Source organism: Neovison vison, chromosome 2 (genome assembly GCF_020171115.1).
Source record: "Neovison vison isolate M4711 chromosome 2, ASM_NN_V1, whole genome shotgun sequence".
NCBI classification, from domain to species: Eukaryota; Metazoa; Chordata; class Mammalia; order Carnivora; family Mustelidae; genus Neogale; species Neogale vison.
The window spans coordinates 99,097,802-99,117,039 of NC_058092.1; the positions used below are offsets into that span (position 1 = coordinate 99,097,802).

Here is a 19,238-nt window from a genome sequence, read left to right on the forward strand (position 1 = left end):
CTTAACTTAATGGCATATAACTGTTGATAATAATTTCTAATGATTGTTTCTATTTCCTTGGTATTAGTTGTGACCTCTTCCCTTTCATTCATAATTTTATTAATTTGAGTCCTTTCTCTTTTCTTTTGGATTAGTTTGGCCAGTGGTTTATTGATCTTATTAATTCTTTCAAAGAACCAGTTTTGTTGATGTGTTTTATTGGATCTCTTTTCTAATTCCTTGATCTCTTCTCTGATCTTAATTATTTCCCTTCTTGTGTGTGGGGTTGGTTTAATTTGTTGTTAATTCTCCAGTTCTTTAAAGTGTAAAGAGAGTTTGTGTATTCAGAATTTTTCAGCTTTTTTGAGTGAGGCTTGGATGTATTTCCCTCTTAGATCTGCCTTTGTTGTATCCCATAGGTTTTGGACTGATGTATCTTTATTCTCATTGGTTTCCATGAATTGCTTAAGTTCTTCGATTTCCTGGTTGATCCAAACATTTTTGAGCAGGATGATCTTTATCTTCCAAGTGTTTGAATTCTGTCCAAACTTTTTCTTGTGATTGAGTTCCAGTTTCAAAGCATTATGGTCTGATAATATGCAGGGAAAAAAATCTCAATCTTTTGGTATTGGTTTAGACCCAATTTGTGACCCAGTATGTAGGCTATTCTGGAGAAAGTTTCATATGTGCTCAAGAAAAATGAATATTCTGTTATTTTAGGGTGGACTGTTCTCTATATATCTGTGGGGTCCATCTGGTCCAAAGTTTCATTCAAAGCTCTTGTTTCATTGTGATTTTCTGCTTAGGTGATCTGTCCGTTGCTGAGAGTGGCGTGTTAAGATCCCCTACAACTAATGTATTCTTACCAATATGATTTTTTATTTTGATTAACAGTTGGCTTATGTAGTTGGCTGCTCCCATGTTGGGGGCATAAATATTTAAAATTGTTAGATCTTCTTGGTGGATAAACCCTTTATGAATGATGTAGTATCCTTCTGTATCTTTGACTATAGTCTTAGCTTAAAATTTAATTTATCTGATATGAGAATCACTACCCTAGCTTTCTTTTGAGGTCTATTGGCACAAAATATTGTTCTCCATCCCTTCACTTTCAGTCTGGATGTATCTTTCGGTTCAAAATGTGTCTCTTGTAGACAGCATATGGATGGGTCCTGTTGTTTTATCCAGTCTGCAATCCTGTGCCATTTTATGGGAGCATTTAGGCCATTCACATTGAGAGTGATTTTTGAAAGATAAGTTTTTATTGTCATCATGTTGCCTGTGAAGTCCTTGTTTCTGTAGATTGTCTCTGTAAATTTCTGTTTATGTCACTCTTGGGTTCTTTCTGCTTTTATAGACCCCCCTTTGGAATGCCAGTTTGGTGGTCACGTAATCTTTTAAACTTTGCCGATCTTGGAAGCTGTTTATCTCTCCATCCATTCTGAATGTCAGCCTTTATGGATTAAGTGTTCTTGGCTGTGTGTTCTTCTCATTTAATGCCCTGAATATGTCTTGCCAGCCCTTTCTGGCTTGCTGGGTTTCTGTGGACAGGTCTGACTTTATTCTGATGGTCCAACCCCTGTACACAAGGAATCTCTTCCCCCTAGTTGCCCTTAAGACATCTTCTCTGAAGGGGAACCCTCTTACACTGTTGGTGGGAATGCAAGTTGGTGCAGCCTCTTTGGAGAACAGTGTGGAGATTCCTCAAGAAATTAAAAATAGAGCTTCCCTACGACCCTGCAATTGCACTCCTGGGTATTTACCCCAAAGATACAGATGTCGTGAAAAGAAGGGCCATCTGTACCCCAATGTTTATAGCAGCAATGGCCACAGTCGCCAAACTATGGAAAGAACCAAGATGCCCTTCAACGGATGAATGGATAAGGAAGATGTGGTCCATACACACTATGGAGTATTATGCCTCCATCAGAAAGGACGAATATCCAACTTTTGTAGCAACATGGACGGGACTGGAAGAGATTATGCTGAGTGAAATAAGTCAAGCAGAGAGAGTCAATTATCATATGGTTTCACTCATTTGTGGAGCATAACCAATAGCATGGAGGACAAGGGGCGTTAGAGAGTAGTAGGGAATTTGGGTAAATTGGAAGGGGAGGTGAACCATGAGAGACTATGGACTCTGAAAAACAGTCTGAGGGGTTTGAAGTGGCGGGGGGGTGGGAGGTTGGGGTACCAGGTGGTGGGTATTATAGAGGGCACAGCTTGCATGGAGCACTGGGTGTGGTGAAAAAATAATGAATACTGTTTTTCTGAAAATAAATAAATTGGGAAAAAAAATCCTTAAAAAAAAAAAAAAAGACATCTTCTCTGAATTTATAATTCGTGAATTTCATAATCACATGCCTGGAGGTTTTTCTACCCTCATTGATCTTGGAGGATGTCCTCTGCCTCTAGGACACTAACACTTGTTCCATTCCCCAGATTAGGGAAATTTTCATCCAGATTTTTTCAACTATATTTTCTAATTCATTAGTTCTCTCTCTCTCTCTCTTTCTCTCTCTCCACCCCCTTAGGGATTCTCTATAATTCTGACATTGGAATGTTTCATGGCATCAATTATTTCCCTAATTCTGTTTTCATAGCTTGTCAGCTATTTGTTCCAGGCCTCCTCCTGATCCTTCTTTTCTATCAGTTTGTCTTCTAGATCACTAATTCAATCTTTCTACTTCATTTACCCTAGTTGTTAGAGTATTTAGATTAGATTGGATCTCATTGATAGCATTTTTAAGTTCTGCCAGATCAACTCTCACTTCTGCCTTTAGAGATTCTATGTTGCCACTAATGGTCTTCTCCAACCTAGCCACTGTCTGGATAATTGTTACCCTGAATTCAATTTCCAACATATTGTTATGTCCATATCCAATAGTTCTGTGGCAGAGGTCACAGTCTCTGAATTTTTCCTCTGTTGGGTGTTCCTTCTCCTAGTCATTTTGGTGAGAGGTGGTTGAAAGGATGTATAGCTGAAAATATCACCATGATACAGGCAAGGTGCACCGTGGATATTTTTGGAGGAATCGGATGTCACCATCAAAAAGAAAGAAAATAGAAAAAAGAGAAAAAGAGAGAGAGAGAGATAAAAGAAAAACCCAGCCAAAAAGAATAAGATTTATAAAGTACAAAAACACACAGAAACACTGACAAAGAATAAGACAGGAAGGTGGTTAAAAACCCTCGATGTGGGTGAGGAAGGTTATTTCCAGTCTTCCTGGGTGTATCTTGTTATCTTTGTTAAAGGACTCAACTTTTTAGAGGTACAGAGAAATTAGAACTGATATATATATATATATATATATATATATATACACACACACACATACACACACACACACACACACATATATATAGTATCGAATGGGGAAAAAGGACTAACTTGAATCATTTATCTATCTATCTATCTATTAAAAAAATAAACAAAGTAAAAAGAAAAAAAAATAAAGGTAGGGGCCCCTGGATGGCTCAGTGGGTTAAGCCTCTGCCTTCAGCTCAGATCGTGATCTTAAGGTCCTGGGATCTAGCCCCACATCGGGCTCTCTAGTTGGCAGGGAGCCTGCTTCTCCCTCTCTGTCTGTCTGTCTGTCTCTCTGCCTACTTGTGATCTCTGTCAAATGAAAAAATGAAATCTTAAAAACAAACTTTAAAAAAAAGAAACAAAGGTGTAAGTATGAAAAATTTCAAATTATAAAGTTATTTTGGAATATGTTGTATTAAACATCTAGTTAAACTGGTTAGTATTTAAAAAAAATAAAAGAACAAGAATCATGAGAATGAATTTATTAGTTGTGTATAATACCCAGTGCTCATCACAGCACATCCCCTCCTTAATTAATACCCCATGGCCTGGCTATCCCATACCCCATTCCACCACCTTCTGTAATCCTCAGTTTGTTTCCTGGAGTCCAGAGTCTCTCATGATTTCTGTTCCTTTCTGGTCTATGTTACTTTTGGGCTCTCTCTTTGCTTACAGAATTCTGTTTAATATTCTTATAGGGCTGGGGTGCCTGGGTGGCTCAGTGGGTTAAAGCCTCTGCCTTCGGCTTAGGTCACGATCTCAGGGTCCTGGGATCGAGCCCCACATTGGGCTCTCTGCTCAGCGGGGAGCCTGCTTTCTCCTCTCTCTCTGCCTGCTTCTCTGCGTACCTGTGATCTCTGTCTGTCAAATAAATAAATAAAATCTTAAAAAAAAATATTCTCATGGGGCTGGTTTAGTGATCACAAATTCTCTTAGTTTTTGTTTGTCCTGGAAGCTCTTTTTTCTCTCCTTCCATTCTGAATGACAGTCTTGCTGGATAAAGCATTCTTGGCTACACGTTTTTCTCATTTAGTACCTTGAATATATCATGCCAGTCCTTTCCGGCTTACCAGGTCTCTGTGACTAGGTCTCCTGTCAGTGTAATGTTGGACCTCTGGTTAAGGGCCTCCTGTCTTTAGCTGGTTTCAGGATTGTCTCTTAAGTTCTGAAATTTGCAAGCTTCACTATTATAACTCTGTGTGTTGATCTGTTTTTATTGATTTTGATGGGGATTCTCTGTGCCTCCTGGACTTGAATGTGTGTTTCCTTCTCTGCATTAGGGAAGTTATCAGCTATGATTTGCTTACATGTATCTTCTGTCCCTCTTTCTTTTTCCTCTTCCTCTGGGACTCCAATTATTCTAATATCATTTTGCTTTATGGTATCACTGATTTCTAGAAGCCTTCCCTCATGATCCAGTCATTGTTTTTGTCTCATTTCCTCAGCATCCTTACAGGTGCATTTTGGTCTGTTAGGAGACATTAGATCCCAAAGCTGTAAAGAAAGAAAACCTATGTGTGTGTGTTTCTATGTGTATATATATGTATACATACATACATACATACGTACACAAAAATAAAATTGAATACAGTGAAAGAAGCCAAAAATGAATATACTTATAAAATGTAAATGTAAAAATTAAAATTTAAAAAAGACTTTAAAAAGTTCATACAGTAAACTAGTTGAAAGGAAAAAAGAAAAAATAATTCTAAACTGAAAGACTAAAGAATCAAGAGAAAAAACCTTGAATGCTATACTATTTTCACCTTATGCTGGAGTTTTTCAGTTCTGTGTGATCTGTAAACTTGGTATTAGCCTGATATTCCTGCTGGTTTCTGGGGAAGGGGTCTGTTGCACTGATTCTCAGGTGTGTCTGCCTAGGAGGAGTTGCACTGACCTTGACAGGGAGTTCAGCTCAGGGTAAGATGCTTCAGGTTGCTATATGTGGTTTTGTTCCCTGAAGGCTTCCCATGCCACTTCAGAGGATGAAAGTAAAAATGGTGGTGTCCTGATTTCCAGCTCCAGAGCTGAAAAATTATGACCCCCCCCCCCACTCTTCAGTTGCACCCTCAGGGAAAAGCAGTCAGTCATTCTTGTGTGGGGCCAAACTCTGCAGACTCCTGCAATGTGCACCCACATGGCTCCTCTCTGGGGGAAGGAGGATATTCTTCCTGTGGTTCTGCCACTTGTTGGGTCTCCCTGCTTGGAGAGTAGTTGCCCAATTGTGCTGGGGTTTGTGGTTTATGGCAGCATGGAGGTGAGGCCCACTCCTGGGCTCCCTGATTGTAGCTGGCTTCTCTGCTCCAGTGCTTGGGAAGTCACTACACTCAGTCATCTCTGGTTTTTTTGTGACCCTGTGGATCCTGAGACCACACTGTCCCACCCGGGATTCTGCCCTGCTTTGGCACCTGAACACCTTTTAGACAGGGATGTCCCTTACTGGAGCAGAATTCTAAAAGTTCTGATTTTGTGCCCAGCTGCTGTATTACTTTTTGGTAGTCAGATTATGAAGACTTCTAATCCCCATGGTTTATCTTCCAATATATCCCTTCAGATTCACTTATCCGCACCTCTTACCTTGCAAAAAGTGGTTGCTTTTTTATTTGTAAAATTGCAGTGATTCTTTTCTTAGATCTTAGGTTGAATTCATAGGTGTTCAGAATGAGTTGATTGATATGCAGCTGAACGCAAGGGACTAGATGAAACAAGGGTCCCCTACTCTTCCAGCATTTTCCCTCAACTTCCTGGACTGTTGTTTTCATTTTTATTGTCTTCAAGTATTTTTTCAATTTGCTTTTGATTTCTTTATTTTTTTAATACTTTTACTCCTTTGATTTCTTTATTAATCAATTTGTTGTTTGGTAACATGTAGTTTAGTTTCACTGTTTTTGTGTTCTTTCCAGATGTTTTTCCTTGTAATTGATTGCTAGTTTCATAGCATTGTGGTCAGAAAAGATGATTGATATGATTTTGATCTTCTCAAATTTATTGAAAATTGTGGCCTACCGTATGATCTGTCCTGGAGAATGTTCCAGGTGCACTTGAAAAAAATGTGAACTCTGCTGTTTTGGGGTGGAATATTCTGTGTATGTCTTTTAGGTACATCTGACCTATTCATTTGAATATTCATTCAAAACCACTGTTTCCTCATTGATTTCTTTTCTGTCTGGATGATCTCTCCACTGATGTTAAGTGGAGTGTTAAAGCCCTTAATGTTATATTACTATCTATCTCTATCTTTATGTCTGTTAATATTTGTTTTTTGTATTTAGGTTCTTCTATGTTGGGTGGGTAGGTACTGTCAGTTGTTATATCATCATGTTAGATTGATCCCTTTATTATGTATTGTCCTTTTGTTTTGAATTCTCCAAATTTTTATTTAAATTTAAGTTAGTAAACATAAAGCATAATAATAGTTTCAGGTGTAGAATTTAGTGACTCATCACTTACATACAATACCCAGTGCTCATCACAAGTGTCTTTCTTTGTTTTTTGCCATCGTCTTTGTTTTGAAGTTTATTTTGTCTGATATATGTATTGGTACCCAGGCCTCCTCTGACCCCTGACACTTCCATTTACATGGCACATTCTTCCATCCTTTTACTTTTAGTCTGTATGTGTCTTCAGGTCTGAAGTTAGTTTCTTGTAGGGAGCATATTGATAAGTCTTGTTTTTTAATTTTTTTATCTTTTAAAAAAGATTTTATCTTAGAGCATAAGTGAGGGGAGAGCAGGGGATGGGAAGGGGGGATCTCAAGCAGACTCCCTGCTGACTGCAGAGCCTGATGTGGGGCTCTGCTCCCATGACTATGAGATCATGACCTGCACTGAAACCAAGAGTCAGTTGTTTAACCAACTGTGCCACCCAGGTGCTCCTGTTCTTGGGCTGTGTAATTCTTCTTTTTGTCTTTTGTTCAGCTTAATTATTTTCTGTTATTTTTTTTCTTGTGTCATTAATTCATTCTGCTGCTTCTTCAGCCTCCTTCCCCTCCTCAGCTCCTATAATCCTTTTCTCCACTAAACCACATTTCCAAACTTCCTACCTTCTTCGATGTGGCCTCTTCTCTCCTTTAGTGAAGTTTGTTCTGTCACTCTTTTGGTCAATTTCTGCGGTATTTAGGATGATGTGATAGTTATCTAGTCGTGTTTGTGGCATGAGATGAGCCCAGATGAGAGTCCTCCTATTGCACTGCCATCTTCTTTATCCATTAGAGCCCGGAGCATATTAATCACCATTGTTTTAAATTCCATGTCTAATATTTCCAATATACCTGTCATGTATAGTTTTGATTCTTTTTTAAAAATATTTTTGGGGCACCTGGGTAGCTCAGTGGGTTAAGCCTCTGCCTTTGGCTCAGGTCATGATCCCAGGGTTCTCTGCTCAGCGGAGAGCCTGCTTCCTCCTCTCTCTCTCTGCCTGCCTCTCTGCCTACTTGTGATGTCTGTCAAATAAATAAAATATTTGAAAAAAAAATTTTTATTTATTTGTGAGAGAGAGCAAGCACAAGCTGGTAGTGGAGCAGAGGGAGAGGGAGAAGCGGGCCCCCCATCGAGCAGGGTGTCTGATGCTGGGCTTGATCCCAAGACCCCAGGATAATGACCTGAGCCAGAGGCAGACGCCCAACTGACTGAGCCACCCAGGTGTCCCTGTAGTTTTGATTCTTGCTCTGTTTCTTCAAACTGTGTTTTTGCTCTTTTGTTTGTCTTTGTAATTTTTTGATAGCTGGACGTGATGTAGTGGGTAAAAGGAAAGGCTCTAAATAAACCTTTAGTAATGCATTGAAGGAGAGGGAGTATTCTCTAGTCCTATGATTAGGTCTCAATCTCTTAGTGAGTCTTTGCCTCAGACCCACGAATTTTGCAATTATTTCTTAGTTATTTCCCTGCTTCTCCACCCTCCTTTGGTGGGACAGGATGGCTTGAGTACTCTGGAGTGAGTATTCTCTTCTTTCAGATGGAGACTAGACATTCTGGAGTTCCTCCAGGTCAGTTAGACTCTGATAAAACCCCAGTAGTTTTCGTTCTTGTAAAATCGTTTCTCCTGAGGGCAGATCTTAAGAATATAGTGCTCTGCTGTATTTCAAAATAATTCCTTCTATTACCCTGCTGAAATCATGAGGGGATTTTCTACAGTATTTATTATGAGAACTGGTTAAGCCTGTAGTGGTAAAACTAATAAAAATGGAGGTCCCTGCTATAACTGTGTCCCTGTGGTGATTTTAACTCTCAGACTTGATTCCTGAGCCTCCAGCAATTTATCTATTAGAGTTTGGTTTTGTCTACTGTAGCACTGGTTCCCAAGGAGTTGTCAGCTTATAATATTTTTCCAAGGTAAGTTCTGTTTCTCTGTATTCTCCTGTCAGTGTCTCCAATTTTGAGGGTGGTGGTTTGCCCTGTGATCTTGCTTCTTTTGTGGATCTAAGAAGAGTTGTTGATTTTGAAGTTTGTTCAGCTTTTTACTTGTTCTTAAGGTGAGTGGCACTTCCCAGCTCCTTAAATGTGAAACTGGAAACCATAAATCTGTTAACTTTTCAATTTGTTTTGTCTCTGTTGTCCACTTGTCTAATTTCTGTTTTTCTGTCTTTTAGTTCAGTTATTCTTTCCTCTGGTTCCTCTCTTTTGTCACTGAGCCCAGATGCTGAGGTTCTCATTTTGATTATTATTTTTTTTTCAATTCTAAAATTTCCATTTGGTTCTCCTTTATATCTTTAATGAGACTTTCTATTTCTTTGCTGAGGCCTTCTGATATTTCTTTTGTTTCAAGTGTGTTTACAATTTTTCATTGAATCATTTCTGTGATGGCTGCTTTAAGGTCTTTGTCAGATAATTTCTCTCTCTTGGTGTTGGCATCTATTGATGGTCTTTTTATTCAGTTTGAGATTGTTCTGGTTCTTATGACAAGATATTGTTATTGAAATCTGGATAGTTTTGTAAGATGTAATGAGATTCTAGATCAGCTAGCTTCCTTTTATACTTTTTTGTCTGAGGAAGTGTGGTTGCTGCCTTGTTCTTGCTAAGTGGAGGTCTAAGCCAGGTTTCTTAATTTGCCTTTGTTGACACCTGAATGGTGGTGGTATTCTTGTTAGTACTATTTGTTTTGGGAGTACTGGTTCCCTCTGTGGTCCCAGTGACACCATGTGGTAATGGCCTCATTACCTCGTGGGTTTGGTGAACTTTGTTGCTCTTTACTGGGCCTCCTATGATACCACCTTAATGGGGAGTGGGAGAAGCTTTTTTATTACTGGATGGCGGTAGACATCCAGGCTCCCCATATAATTTCTACCAACACAGATCTTATCTGGAACCACTTTAATGGGAGTGTTTTAGTGCCTAACCATAGCCTTACTAAGGTTGGAGGTCTAGGCTCACCTTTTGGCCTTTGTTGGGGCCAAAGGTGGGGTGGAGGTCACAGTTTTTTTCTGTCATGCTTGTCTGGTTTTGAGTCTATTTTTTTTTTTTTTTAATTTGACAGAGAGAGAGATAGATCACAAGTAGGCAGAGAGGCAGGCAGAGAGAGGGGGAAGCAGGCTCCCTGCTGAGCAGAGAGCCCGATGCGGGGCTCGGTCCCAGGACCCTGGGATCATGACCTGAGCCGAAGGCAGAGGCTTAACCCACTGAGCCACCCAGGCACCCCATTCTGGTATTGAGTCTTATTAGGGTGTCCCTCTCTTGTCCTTTTGCTAAAGAGAGCAGACTTTTCAGAGCTTTTTCATGTGGGCCAATTGGTGTTTCTAGGCTTCTTCAGCTTTAAGACTAGGATATATAAGGCAAACAAACACAAAGCAAAACAAAATTCCAAACCAAAACAAAAAAACAACAAAAAAAAACCCATCCAGTTGACACCCACTTTGTCCCAGGGTCTTACTATTATGTTGTTTCCCAGATCTAGAGGTTTGTGACTGGTCTACTTTATTTTGTACATCTTTCAAAGTCTCTCATGTTTATTTTACATATAAAGTTAAGGGTTTTGGAAGGAATAGGAAAAATGTATCTACTCCATCTTCCTGGAAGTGGAAACCCTAGGTTCATTATTTGTTATTGTTCTAGGTTTTCCCCTTGACTACTTTGAAAGTTATGGATCTGTTCCCATTTTTTTATTTGCTGGTTACTGGAGAAATTACAATGTGTATTATTTTTAAATGTAAAGTTAATGTATTTACCTTCTTTCTGTGTTGTTCAAGGAATTTAGAACATTAACTCCATTTGGTTCTAGCCCCTTCTATTTTTGTTGTATGTTTAAATTCTATAATGAGACATTATTATTGTTTTATGTAGACTGTATTTATTTGGTTTTACCTATATGTTTTTCTTTGCTCTTAAATTCTTACGTGTCAGATCTTTCACTTGGATCATATTATTTCTGCCTTAAAAAGGAATGTTTTGAGTAATGTCCTTTACTGTGGATATGCTTATAATAATTTGTATTCCATTTTATTTGTTTGAACATTTGTTCTCATCTGCAAAGACTACTTTTGCATAACACATATTTCTTGGTTGCACATTGTTATTTCTAGGAATTTCTTTTAGCCCACTGAGGGTATCGTCCTGCATTCTTTTTTTTTTTTTTTTTTTTTTTGATTTTAAGAAGTTGCTTGTCTTTTTCTGTAACTTCGAATCTATGAAGATAAGGTGTCTTTTCCCCCTTATGTGCCTTTTTAGATTTTTTTCTTTGATTTTTAGCATTTTCAGTATGATATAAAACATGGGTTTTAAGGGCACCTGGGTGGCTCAGTGGGTTAAGCCTCTGCCTTCGGCTCAGGTCATGATCCCAGGGTCCTGGGATGGAGCCCCGCATCGGGCTATCTGCTCTGCGGGGAGCCTGCTTCCTCCTCTCTCTCTGCCTGCCTCTCTGCCTACTTGTGATCTCTGTCAGATAAATAAAGAAAAAAATCTTTAAAAAAAAAAAACATGGGTTTTATTTTGCAGTTTAATTCTGCAAATTAGTCTCCTTTATTATTGCTTTTCTTCAAACGTATTTGCCCTATTCTCTGTTTTCTTTCTTTCTGGAAATTTGAGTAAAAAATGTTAATTTTCTAACTGTCTTCTGTGGCCTTTAATCTATTTTCCATGTTTTCAGAGTTTTGCCTTTCTATGCTTTATGTTTTTATTTTTTAATTTAATTTTTAAAGATTTTTTTTTTTTTATTATTCGACAGAGAGCGAGAGAGAGGCAGTGAGAGAAGGAACATAAGCAGGGGGAGTGGGAGAGGGGGAAGCAGGCTCTCCACTGAGCAGGGAGCCCAGTGTGGAACTCAATCCCAGGACCCTGGGATCATGAACTGAGCTGGAGGCAGATGCTTAATGACTTAGACCCCAGGTGCCCCTCTATGCTTTACCTTGGATGATTTCTTTTAACCTGTTTTGTTGTTCACTAATTCTCTTTTCATTTGTTTCTCACCCACTATCATCCTTTACATTTTATTTTTAGTAACTAAGATGTTTATATTAAGATGTTATTCTTGTTTTTCAAATCTGCTATTCTACTTTCTGTAGTTTTTAAAATTATTTTTATTTTTATTTATTTATTTATTTATTTTTAAAGATTTAATTTATTTATTTGACAGAGAGAGATCACAAGTAGGCAGAGAGGCAGGCAGAGAGAGAGGAAGGGAAGCAGGCTCCCTGCTGAGCAGAGAACCTGATGCGGGACTCGATCACAGGACCCTGAGATCATGACCTGAGCTGAAGGCAGCGGCTTAACCCACTGAGCCACCCAGGCGCCCCTAAAATTATTTTTAAAGTTACAGTTTGTTTTTGATCATCTTTATCTTAAATGTCTGTGAGCCTCATTCTGTCTTTTGTTTCCTATAGTTTTTAGCCAGAGTGCCCTGTTTTATTGGGTGCCTTGTTGTCTTTGACTCCATGCTTAATATTTTTTTTTGAAAAAATTATTTGTAGAAATAATTTAAAGCCTGCCTAGTACATGCATAACATATCTTCCTCCTGGAAGGATTCCCATTTACTTTTGCCATGTGCATGGTGCCTCTACATATCTGATACAATCTTAAATCAGTTTCAAGGCCTGGGGCTCCTTGGACCCCTCAGATCATGTGAACCTAGGTTGCATATATGCTTGAGGATTGGTTTGTTTTTGCTTCCCCCTTACATATAGAGTGTTTCAGTTTATGGTACAAAGGTTTAATTCTTGGGCCCTCTGTCTTACATAGTCTTTGGATTTTCATGTTTATTTTTCTTAACTTCTTTTTACTGTTTCAAATCAAAAGTTTAGCTTTGCCAGGATCTGCAAATGCCCTCAGGGCAAAAGCTGATTCTGTACTTATCTTTCCCCATTTACATTTTCTCTTTCCCTTTTTGGCCTGGTAATTTCTTATTCTGTCAGGAGCTTAATGATGTTAATATTCTTAATATTTGATCCTGGATTTTTATTCCTTTTAGAGGAATGTTTGAATGACGTACATTACCCATTACACCAATGGAGTTTTCAGTTTTAGTTTTATATATGTCATTTCTAGGAGTTTTATTTAGTTTATGGATATCTTCTTTTTTTAGTTTTTAAAGAATGATATAATACAGTTTTTAAATCCATAGCCAGTAATTGTAATATCTGAAATCTTTGCAGATCCAAGACTGCCTTTCAGTTATTCTTCTGACTCTGCTCGTGATGTTTTCTTTACTCTTGTGATTGTGAGGTCATGTAACTTCATCTGTGGAAATTCTTTAAGACTTGGATTGGAAGTACATTTTTACAGAGAAAATTTGCATTAGCAGCTCTGGGATCCTGGGTAAACGTAGGGGCACTTCAGGTTTGGAGCTTTTTAAAACACTGAAACAGCATACATTCAGCTCTAGTTCATGCCTAAGGTCTAGTTTGTAATTACGATTTCTCAGAGGAGTCATTGATTACCAGACTATAAGAACTGTATCATAGTGGACATAGTGGACATCACAGATTTGATTATCATTTTCTTCCCTCCAGATCTCCTTTTCCCATTTTGTTTTCAGAGGTGGACCACTGGGGCTATATAGCTCAGTGGTAGAGCATTTGACGGCAGAGGTGGACCACTAACACTTTCAGTTCTACACAGATTTTCAGAATAGAACTTTTATTTTTTTTTTAAGATTTTATTTATTTATTTGACAGATAGAGATCACAAGTAGGCAGAAAGGCAGGCAGAGAGAGAGAGAGAGGAGGAGGAGGCAGGCTCCCTGCTGAGCAGAGAGCCCGATGTGGGGCTTGATACCAGGACCCCAGGATCATGACCTGAGCTGAAGGCAAAGGCTTTAACACACTGAGCCACCCAGGCACCCCCAGAATGGAACTTTTGAAAATATAAACCTAAAACATCATTTTGTTGCTTAACATCCTTCATAATTTTTTATGGTCTTTATGACTTAGGAGCTATATGCCTTTGAACAAGTCCTGTAAATCCTGTTATGATCTTGTCTTTATTATCTTTCCAATTATATCTGCTTTGATTCCTCCCTCATACTTTAAGTTTCATGCTATTGAAATAAATTTCCTTTAGACCCCAGAAAGTGTCATCTTGTCTCCATAATTTTTGTCTTTGTACATGCTCTTTCGCCTGTGATACTTTTTCTCTCCCAGCTCCCACTTAATCTTGTTAAATCTTACTGGCTTTCAAAATGTTTGAACTGTGCTGACACTGTGTGGAAGCCTTCCTTGAACTTACCTTCTCTATGTCAGTTTCCCCTTACCTCTGTCTTCTGGCTTGGGTGCCCCCTTTCTATATTAATTTCCAGAATTTCTGAGTGAGTGCCCATCTGCACATATCATTGATTATTTGTCTGCTTGCCCAGTTACATTGTAAATACCATGAATTTTAAGGTCCAGTTTCTAGTATACACCATCATTACCATTGTCATAATAGTCTATAACAATTATTGACTATATGCTAAACACTGTTGTTAAACATTTTAGGTTGCATTATTTTGTTTAATCCTAATAGCAACCTTTCAAGATATGAATAATTAACATTATTCTCTTTTTTCAGTTGAGAAAAGTGGAGACAGACTGGTTAGGTAACATGCCCAAGGTTAGGTAGCTAGTAAGAGGACATAGAATAATTTGAACCCAGGGAAGAGAACATGAACTTCTTTTTTTGTCCTACTGTTTTTATGATGTTTAAAAGTGAATGCACATATACAGATAAAGCATATAGACTAGTACCTAACACTTAGTATTTAATAAACACTAGCTATAGTGTCCAAAAGCTTTTTAAAATAATATTTCAGCATATGAATATAATATTTTATTTAAATTATTTTTTAAAAAAGATTTATTTGTTTGAGAGAAAGAGAGGGATAGAGAGAGAGAAAAAATGAGCAGGAGAGGCAGAGAAGAAGAAAGAATCTCAAGCAGACTCTATGCTGAGCATGGAGCCCAGTGCCGGGCTTCATCTCACAAACCTGAGATCATGACCTGAGCCGAAATCAAGAGTCAGATGCCTAACCAACTGTACCACCCAGGCGCCCTGAGTGTAATATTTTAGAAAAATCTGAAACTCAAGATGGGCAATGATGAAAATAAAATAATGGAATAATTTCACCGGTAGGAGATAAATTACTTATAATATTTTTGTGTGTATTGTTTCCTTTCACATGCACTATTTATATAGATACTACTTAAACATGCCCTTTTTATTATGTAATGTTTTGTGAATATACATCCAAATTAGTGATTAATAAAGTCTGTCATCATTTGTAGTGGCTACATGGTATACCATTATGTGTATGTACCATCATAATTTAATTTTATCTCCTATTGAATATTTAGGTTATTTCCAATGTTTATTATTTAAAAATGTAGGACCAAAAATCCTCATATATTCACCATTGAGTGCTTGGGATATAATAATCTTGAAAAATCATAAAAGTAGATGACCAATATCAGTGCACTTATATTTGCATAATTATACTTCATTTTAGAGTATCTCATGGAGGAAAAAAATTATAACAAATAATTTGCTTTCTTGCTATATATTTTTTATTAAGTACTACCAATCCACAATTCTCTTTTTTAGAATTACAGAATGAAAACTTAAAAGAATCAAATGAGAAGCAGGATCATTTGACATCAGAACTAGAAGATATTAAAATGTCTTTGCAAAGAAGTGTGGTATGATATAAAAACCGATTAGTGTGTGACAAGCCTCACAGTATGAATCAACAGATATTTATTGAATGCTAATGCTATGGACAAGGACCCAGAACTTCAAATAGAGAAGATAAAATCCCTTATAGTTTAATTGAAAACATTGAATAAAAACACATCAGAAGTATAATTAAAATACAAGATCGTGCTAGATGTCAATGGTGATTCAGGCAAAAATTGCTATAGTAGTTCTAAAAATTAAAAGAACACTGCAGGCAAGGAAGACTCCATTGGGAGGTTGGGACTATAGATTGGCTTTGGAAGAATGGTGTATTGAGATAGGAGTATTGAATGGGCATTTCAGATTGGCCAGTGTGGGGTAGTGGAGGGAGTTAATTGAATAAGGAGGGAGGAGAGGCAGAAAATCATAGAAGCAGATGACTTCAGTTTTTTTTTCTTTCCTGAAGGCCCTTGGATTATAGCATCTATTTTGTACTTTTGTTTTATTTAGAGTACTCAAAAGGCTTTAGAGGAAGATTTACAGGTAGCAACAAAAAAAATATATCAGCTCACTGCTGAAAAAGAAGCTCAAATGGAAGAATTTAATAAAGCTAAAGCTGGTCATTCATTTGTGGTTACTGAACTTAAAACTTCCATCTGCAACTTGAAAGAATTATTGACAACAGAACAGCAAAGGTAAAATTTTTTTTTATTTAGTTGAATAAAAACTTATTTGCAATATTCATTTATTTTCATTGTCAACTGACTTCCTATAGCATCTGTAACCAAGTCTCTCTCTTTTAAAAAAGATTTTATATATTTATTTGAGATAGAGAGAGTACGAGTTGGGAAAGGGGCAGAGGGAGAGGGAGAAGCCGACTCCCTGCAGAGCAGAGTGCCTGAAGTGGGGCTCGATCCCATGACCTGAGCTAAAGGCAAACGCTAACCCATTGAGCCCTCCAGGCAACCCCGATGTCTTTTTTTTTAATGTAAAAAGTGGGAATACATTTTAAAAGTTTGTATTAGGTAAGCAGGTATTCTGGGAAGAGACAGCATGTATTCTCTAGGATAGTTTCCATGCATACTTTGTCACAGACTCAAGTAGGCAAGCTCATTAAGTGCTGATGCAGTGATAGGACATATTTAATTAAACTGGATTATTATTAGCTTCGTAGAAATAACTTCATAGGGTGTGAGTTTGTTTTACTGAGTTTGTTTTCTGTAATCACTTTTTTATATTTGTATTTATAAAGCTGTGTTAAGAGGCCTAAGTGAGGCCTAAGTCCCATTAGCACTAGGGTTATTTAAGTCTGGTAGGATGAAAGAGAGGAACAAGCTTTTCTGTGAAGTCATGACCAGTATTTTTTCTTTACTGCTTATGTATGGTGGAGGAAGAAAAGCTAGATCTTCTAAAAAGCTCAGCTCATCTTATATATTCTTGGTTGCTCTATCCAAACAACTTTTAAATTTTGAAACTGTAAGTGATCTTAAATATCATCTATTCCAATTACCTTAGTTTTATAGATAAGGAAGCAGAAAGCCAGAGGAATTAAGTGAATTGCACAATTCTCACATTTATATTGTTCCTAAGGCAGAATTTGATGTAATAGTAGTTACATATTCAATCTCTTTCAAAGTTCTAAGACACATTCATTTGATTATCATCAATAGCTAAGTGATAAATTGTCACCAAAAGCTTTAAGACTTTTGTGCAGATGTAATTAATATACAGCTGTGTATTAATAATACCTGATTTTGAAGTGTTATGCTATATGGCATGGTAGGTACTCAAAAAAAAGTTTCATAATTGAATGAGTGAATATGCAAGATATATTTTTAAACTGCACCAATTTTAGTTACTAGATGAATTCTGATTAAAAGAATGTTTTACATTGTAAACTAATATATTTTACAAGATTGGAAAAAAGTGATGATCAATTGAGAATACTTACTGTGGAGCTTCAGAAGAAATCAAGTGAACTGGGTAAGATTTAGAGAATAACATGTATACATGATAATATTAGCCAATTATAAAAACATTAACTATTTCAGAATAAAATATAGTTTCTCCTCTGTTATCTATCAGTAATGATTATTTTGTAATTTTTAATTTGACTTTTCAAAGATAGAAAATTTAAACCTTGAGAAAGACTTAAGTTCCATTATGCAGTTCATAGATACCTATTAGTGTAAGGAGGCTAAAAGATATTTGTAGTCTGTATTTCTTATTTTAGAATTTAGAGGCCTTAATAATTCTTAGTGGAAAATGTCTTCTATTTTAATTGAATTTTGAAATTTTATTGATTTGTCATGTTGGATTATGAACTATTTATAGGATAATGCTATCCCATTTTGTCATACAGTATTGTTAATATTTAACAGATTTCATGGCCAAAAGAGAAGCTCTGTAGTTATTTTGTGAATTTATGACACTTTAATTAGCTAATCCTAATAACTCCTATGTTTTATATTTATAGATATGTACAGATGTGGAGAATTACAAAGATAGAAAAACATTTTTCTTTTTTTATTTTCTAATTTTGGTGAAAATTATTTTTAGAAGATTTATTATATTTTATTTTTAGAGAGAGGGAGTTAGTGAGTGTGTGCAAGAGAAGGGGTGGGAGGCAAAGGGAGAGGTAGGTAATCTTCAGCAGACTGCCCCTGAACATGGAGCCTGACATGGGCCTTAATCCCATGACCTTGAGATCATAACCTGAGCTGAGCTCAAGAGTTAGATGCTTAACTGGCTGAGCCACCCAGGTACCCCAAAAAGAATTACCTTTATAAATTAAAATAACTCGTGAATTAGCAGGTGTTTTTCTAAACTATTACACAACTTTCTGTCAGCTTTATTATTAGCTTTGGATACTTGTGTAATTAAAATAATTGCAAGAAATTTTGTATTGGTAAGATGTTTGGCTGAAATTTTGAAACTTATTTATGCTTTTCCTTTGGCAATGCCTAGTTTCCTACTATAGATAAGACCAATCTTTGAGCATCCACAATTGTACTATTCAATGATAAATAATTTCTTTGATATTATTTTATATTAGAAGATTATAAATGTATTTTTCATCTAACTTTTAAATCTTCCTTCAATTGAATGTTGTATATTAAGGAATAACTTAAAATATCTTTAATGGATTATTTATTTATAATAATTCATCCTGATATTGAAATTAAATGGCTCTTATTATCAGATAAACAGATGCATAAGGTGATTTTTCTCAAAACAGAGCAATATATATTAAGAGATGTTTGGATAAGGAATTCAAGAACTGTGAAGAAGTTCTGTGTGTGTTTCTTAGCATTATCTTAGGTGTTGTGGGAACATATACAAGATATAAAATATCATGCTCTTGAGAAATCTCTTGTTATTGTGGGAGAAATGTTGAACACATAAAATCATCAGAACAGTGTTTCCAAAATGTGGAGATGAGCAAGACTTGTGTTAGGATAAAGGAAGGAAATATTGTAACTTTTTATATTTTATGCTTTTCATATGTTTTATAATGAATATCATAAGACATATTTAAAAATTTATATGATTTATGAATAATATATTTGTGTTTCATACATATTTGTGTATTTGGGGTGAATGCTCACAGATTTGTTACTGCTGGAGATGTGTTAATGCTGATGACAAGAGGAAGCCAAAGGTATCAGTGTGATCTGCAGAACTGGAAAAGACTTTATAGAAGAGGTAGATTTTAAAAGTAGTCTTTAAGGTATAAAGAGGCTTTGGGTAGTTGTAGAAAATGGTGGTGGAACGTGGAAAGCATTATGTGTAGGAGAGCAACATAATAGTGACATAAGTGCTCAGCATTAACTTGGTTGAAAGCATAGTTCTCAAAATTAGAATCTTGGATGATATT

General features: G+C 36.7%; 1 protein-coding gene across 2 annotated transcripts in view; it reads left to right on the forward strand.

The window, feature by feature from the left end:
• The window catches only part of SYCP1 (synaptonemal complex protein 1), a 131,626-nt gene that overhangs the window by 44,102 nt on the left and 68,286 nt on the right, over positions 1–19,238 (forward strand). For both annotated transcript variants that reach the window (XM_044236488.1, XM_044236489.1), the window contains exons 12-14: positions 15,290–15,384; positions 15,872–16,056; positions 17,277–17,344. In XM_044236488.1, the coding sequence (XP_044092423.1) occupies positions 15,290–15,384; positions 15,872–16,056; positions 17,277–17,344 (348 nt within the window). The remainder of the gene's footprint in view (positions 1–15,289; positions 15,385–15,871; positions 16,057–17,276; positions 17,345–19,238) is intronic.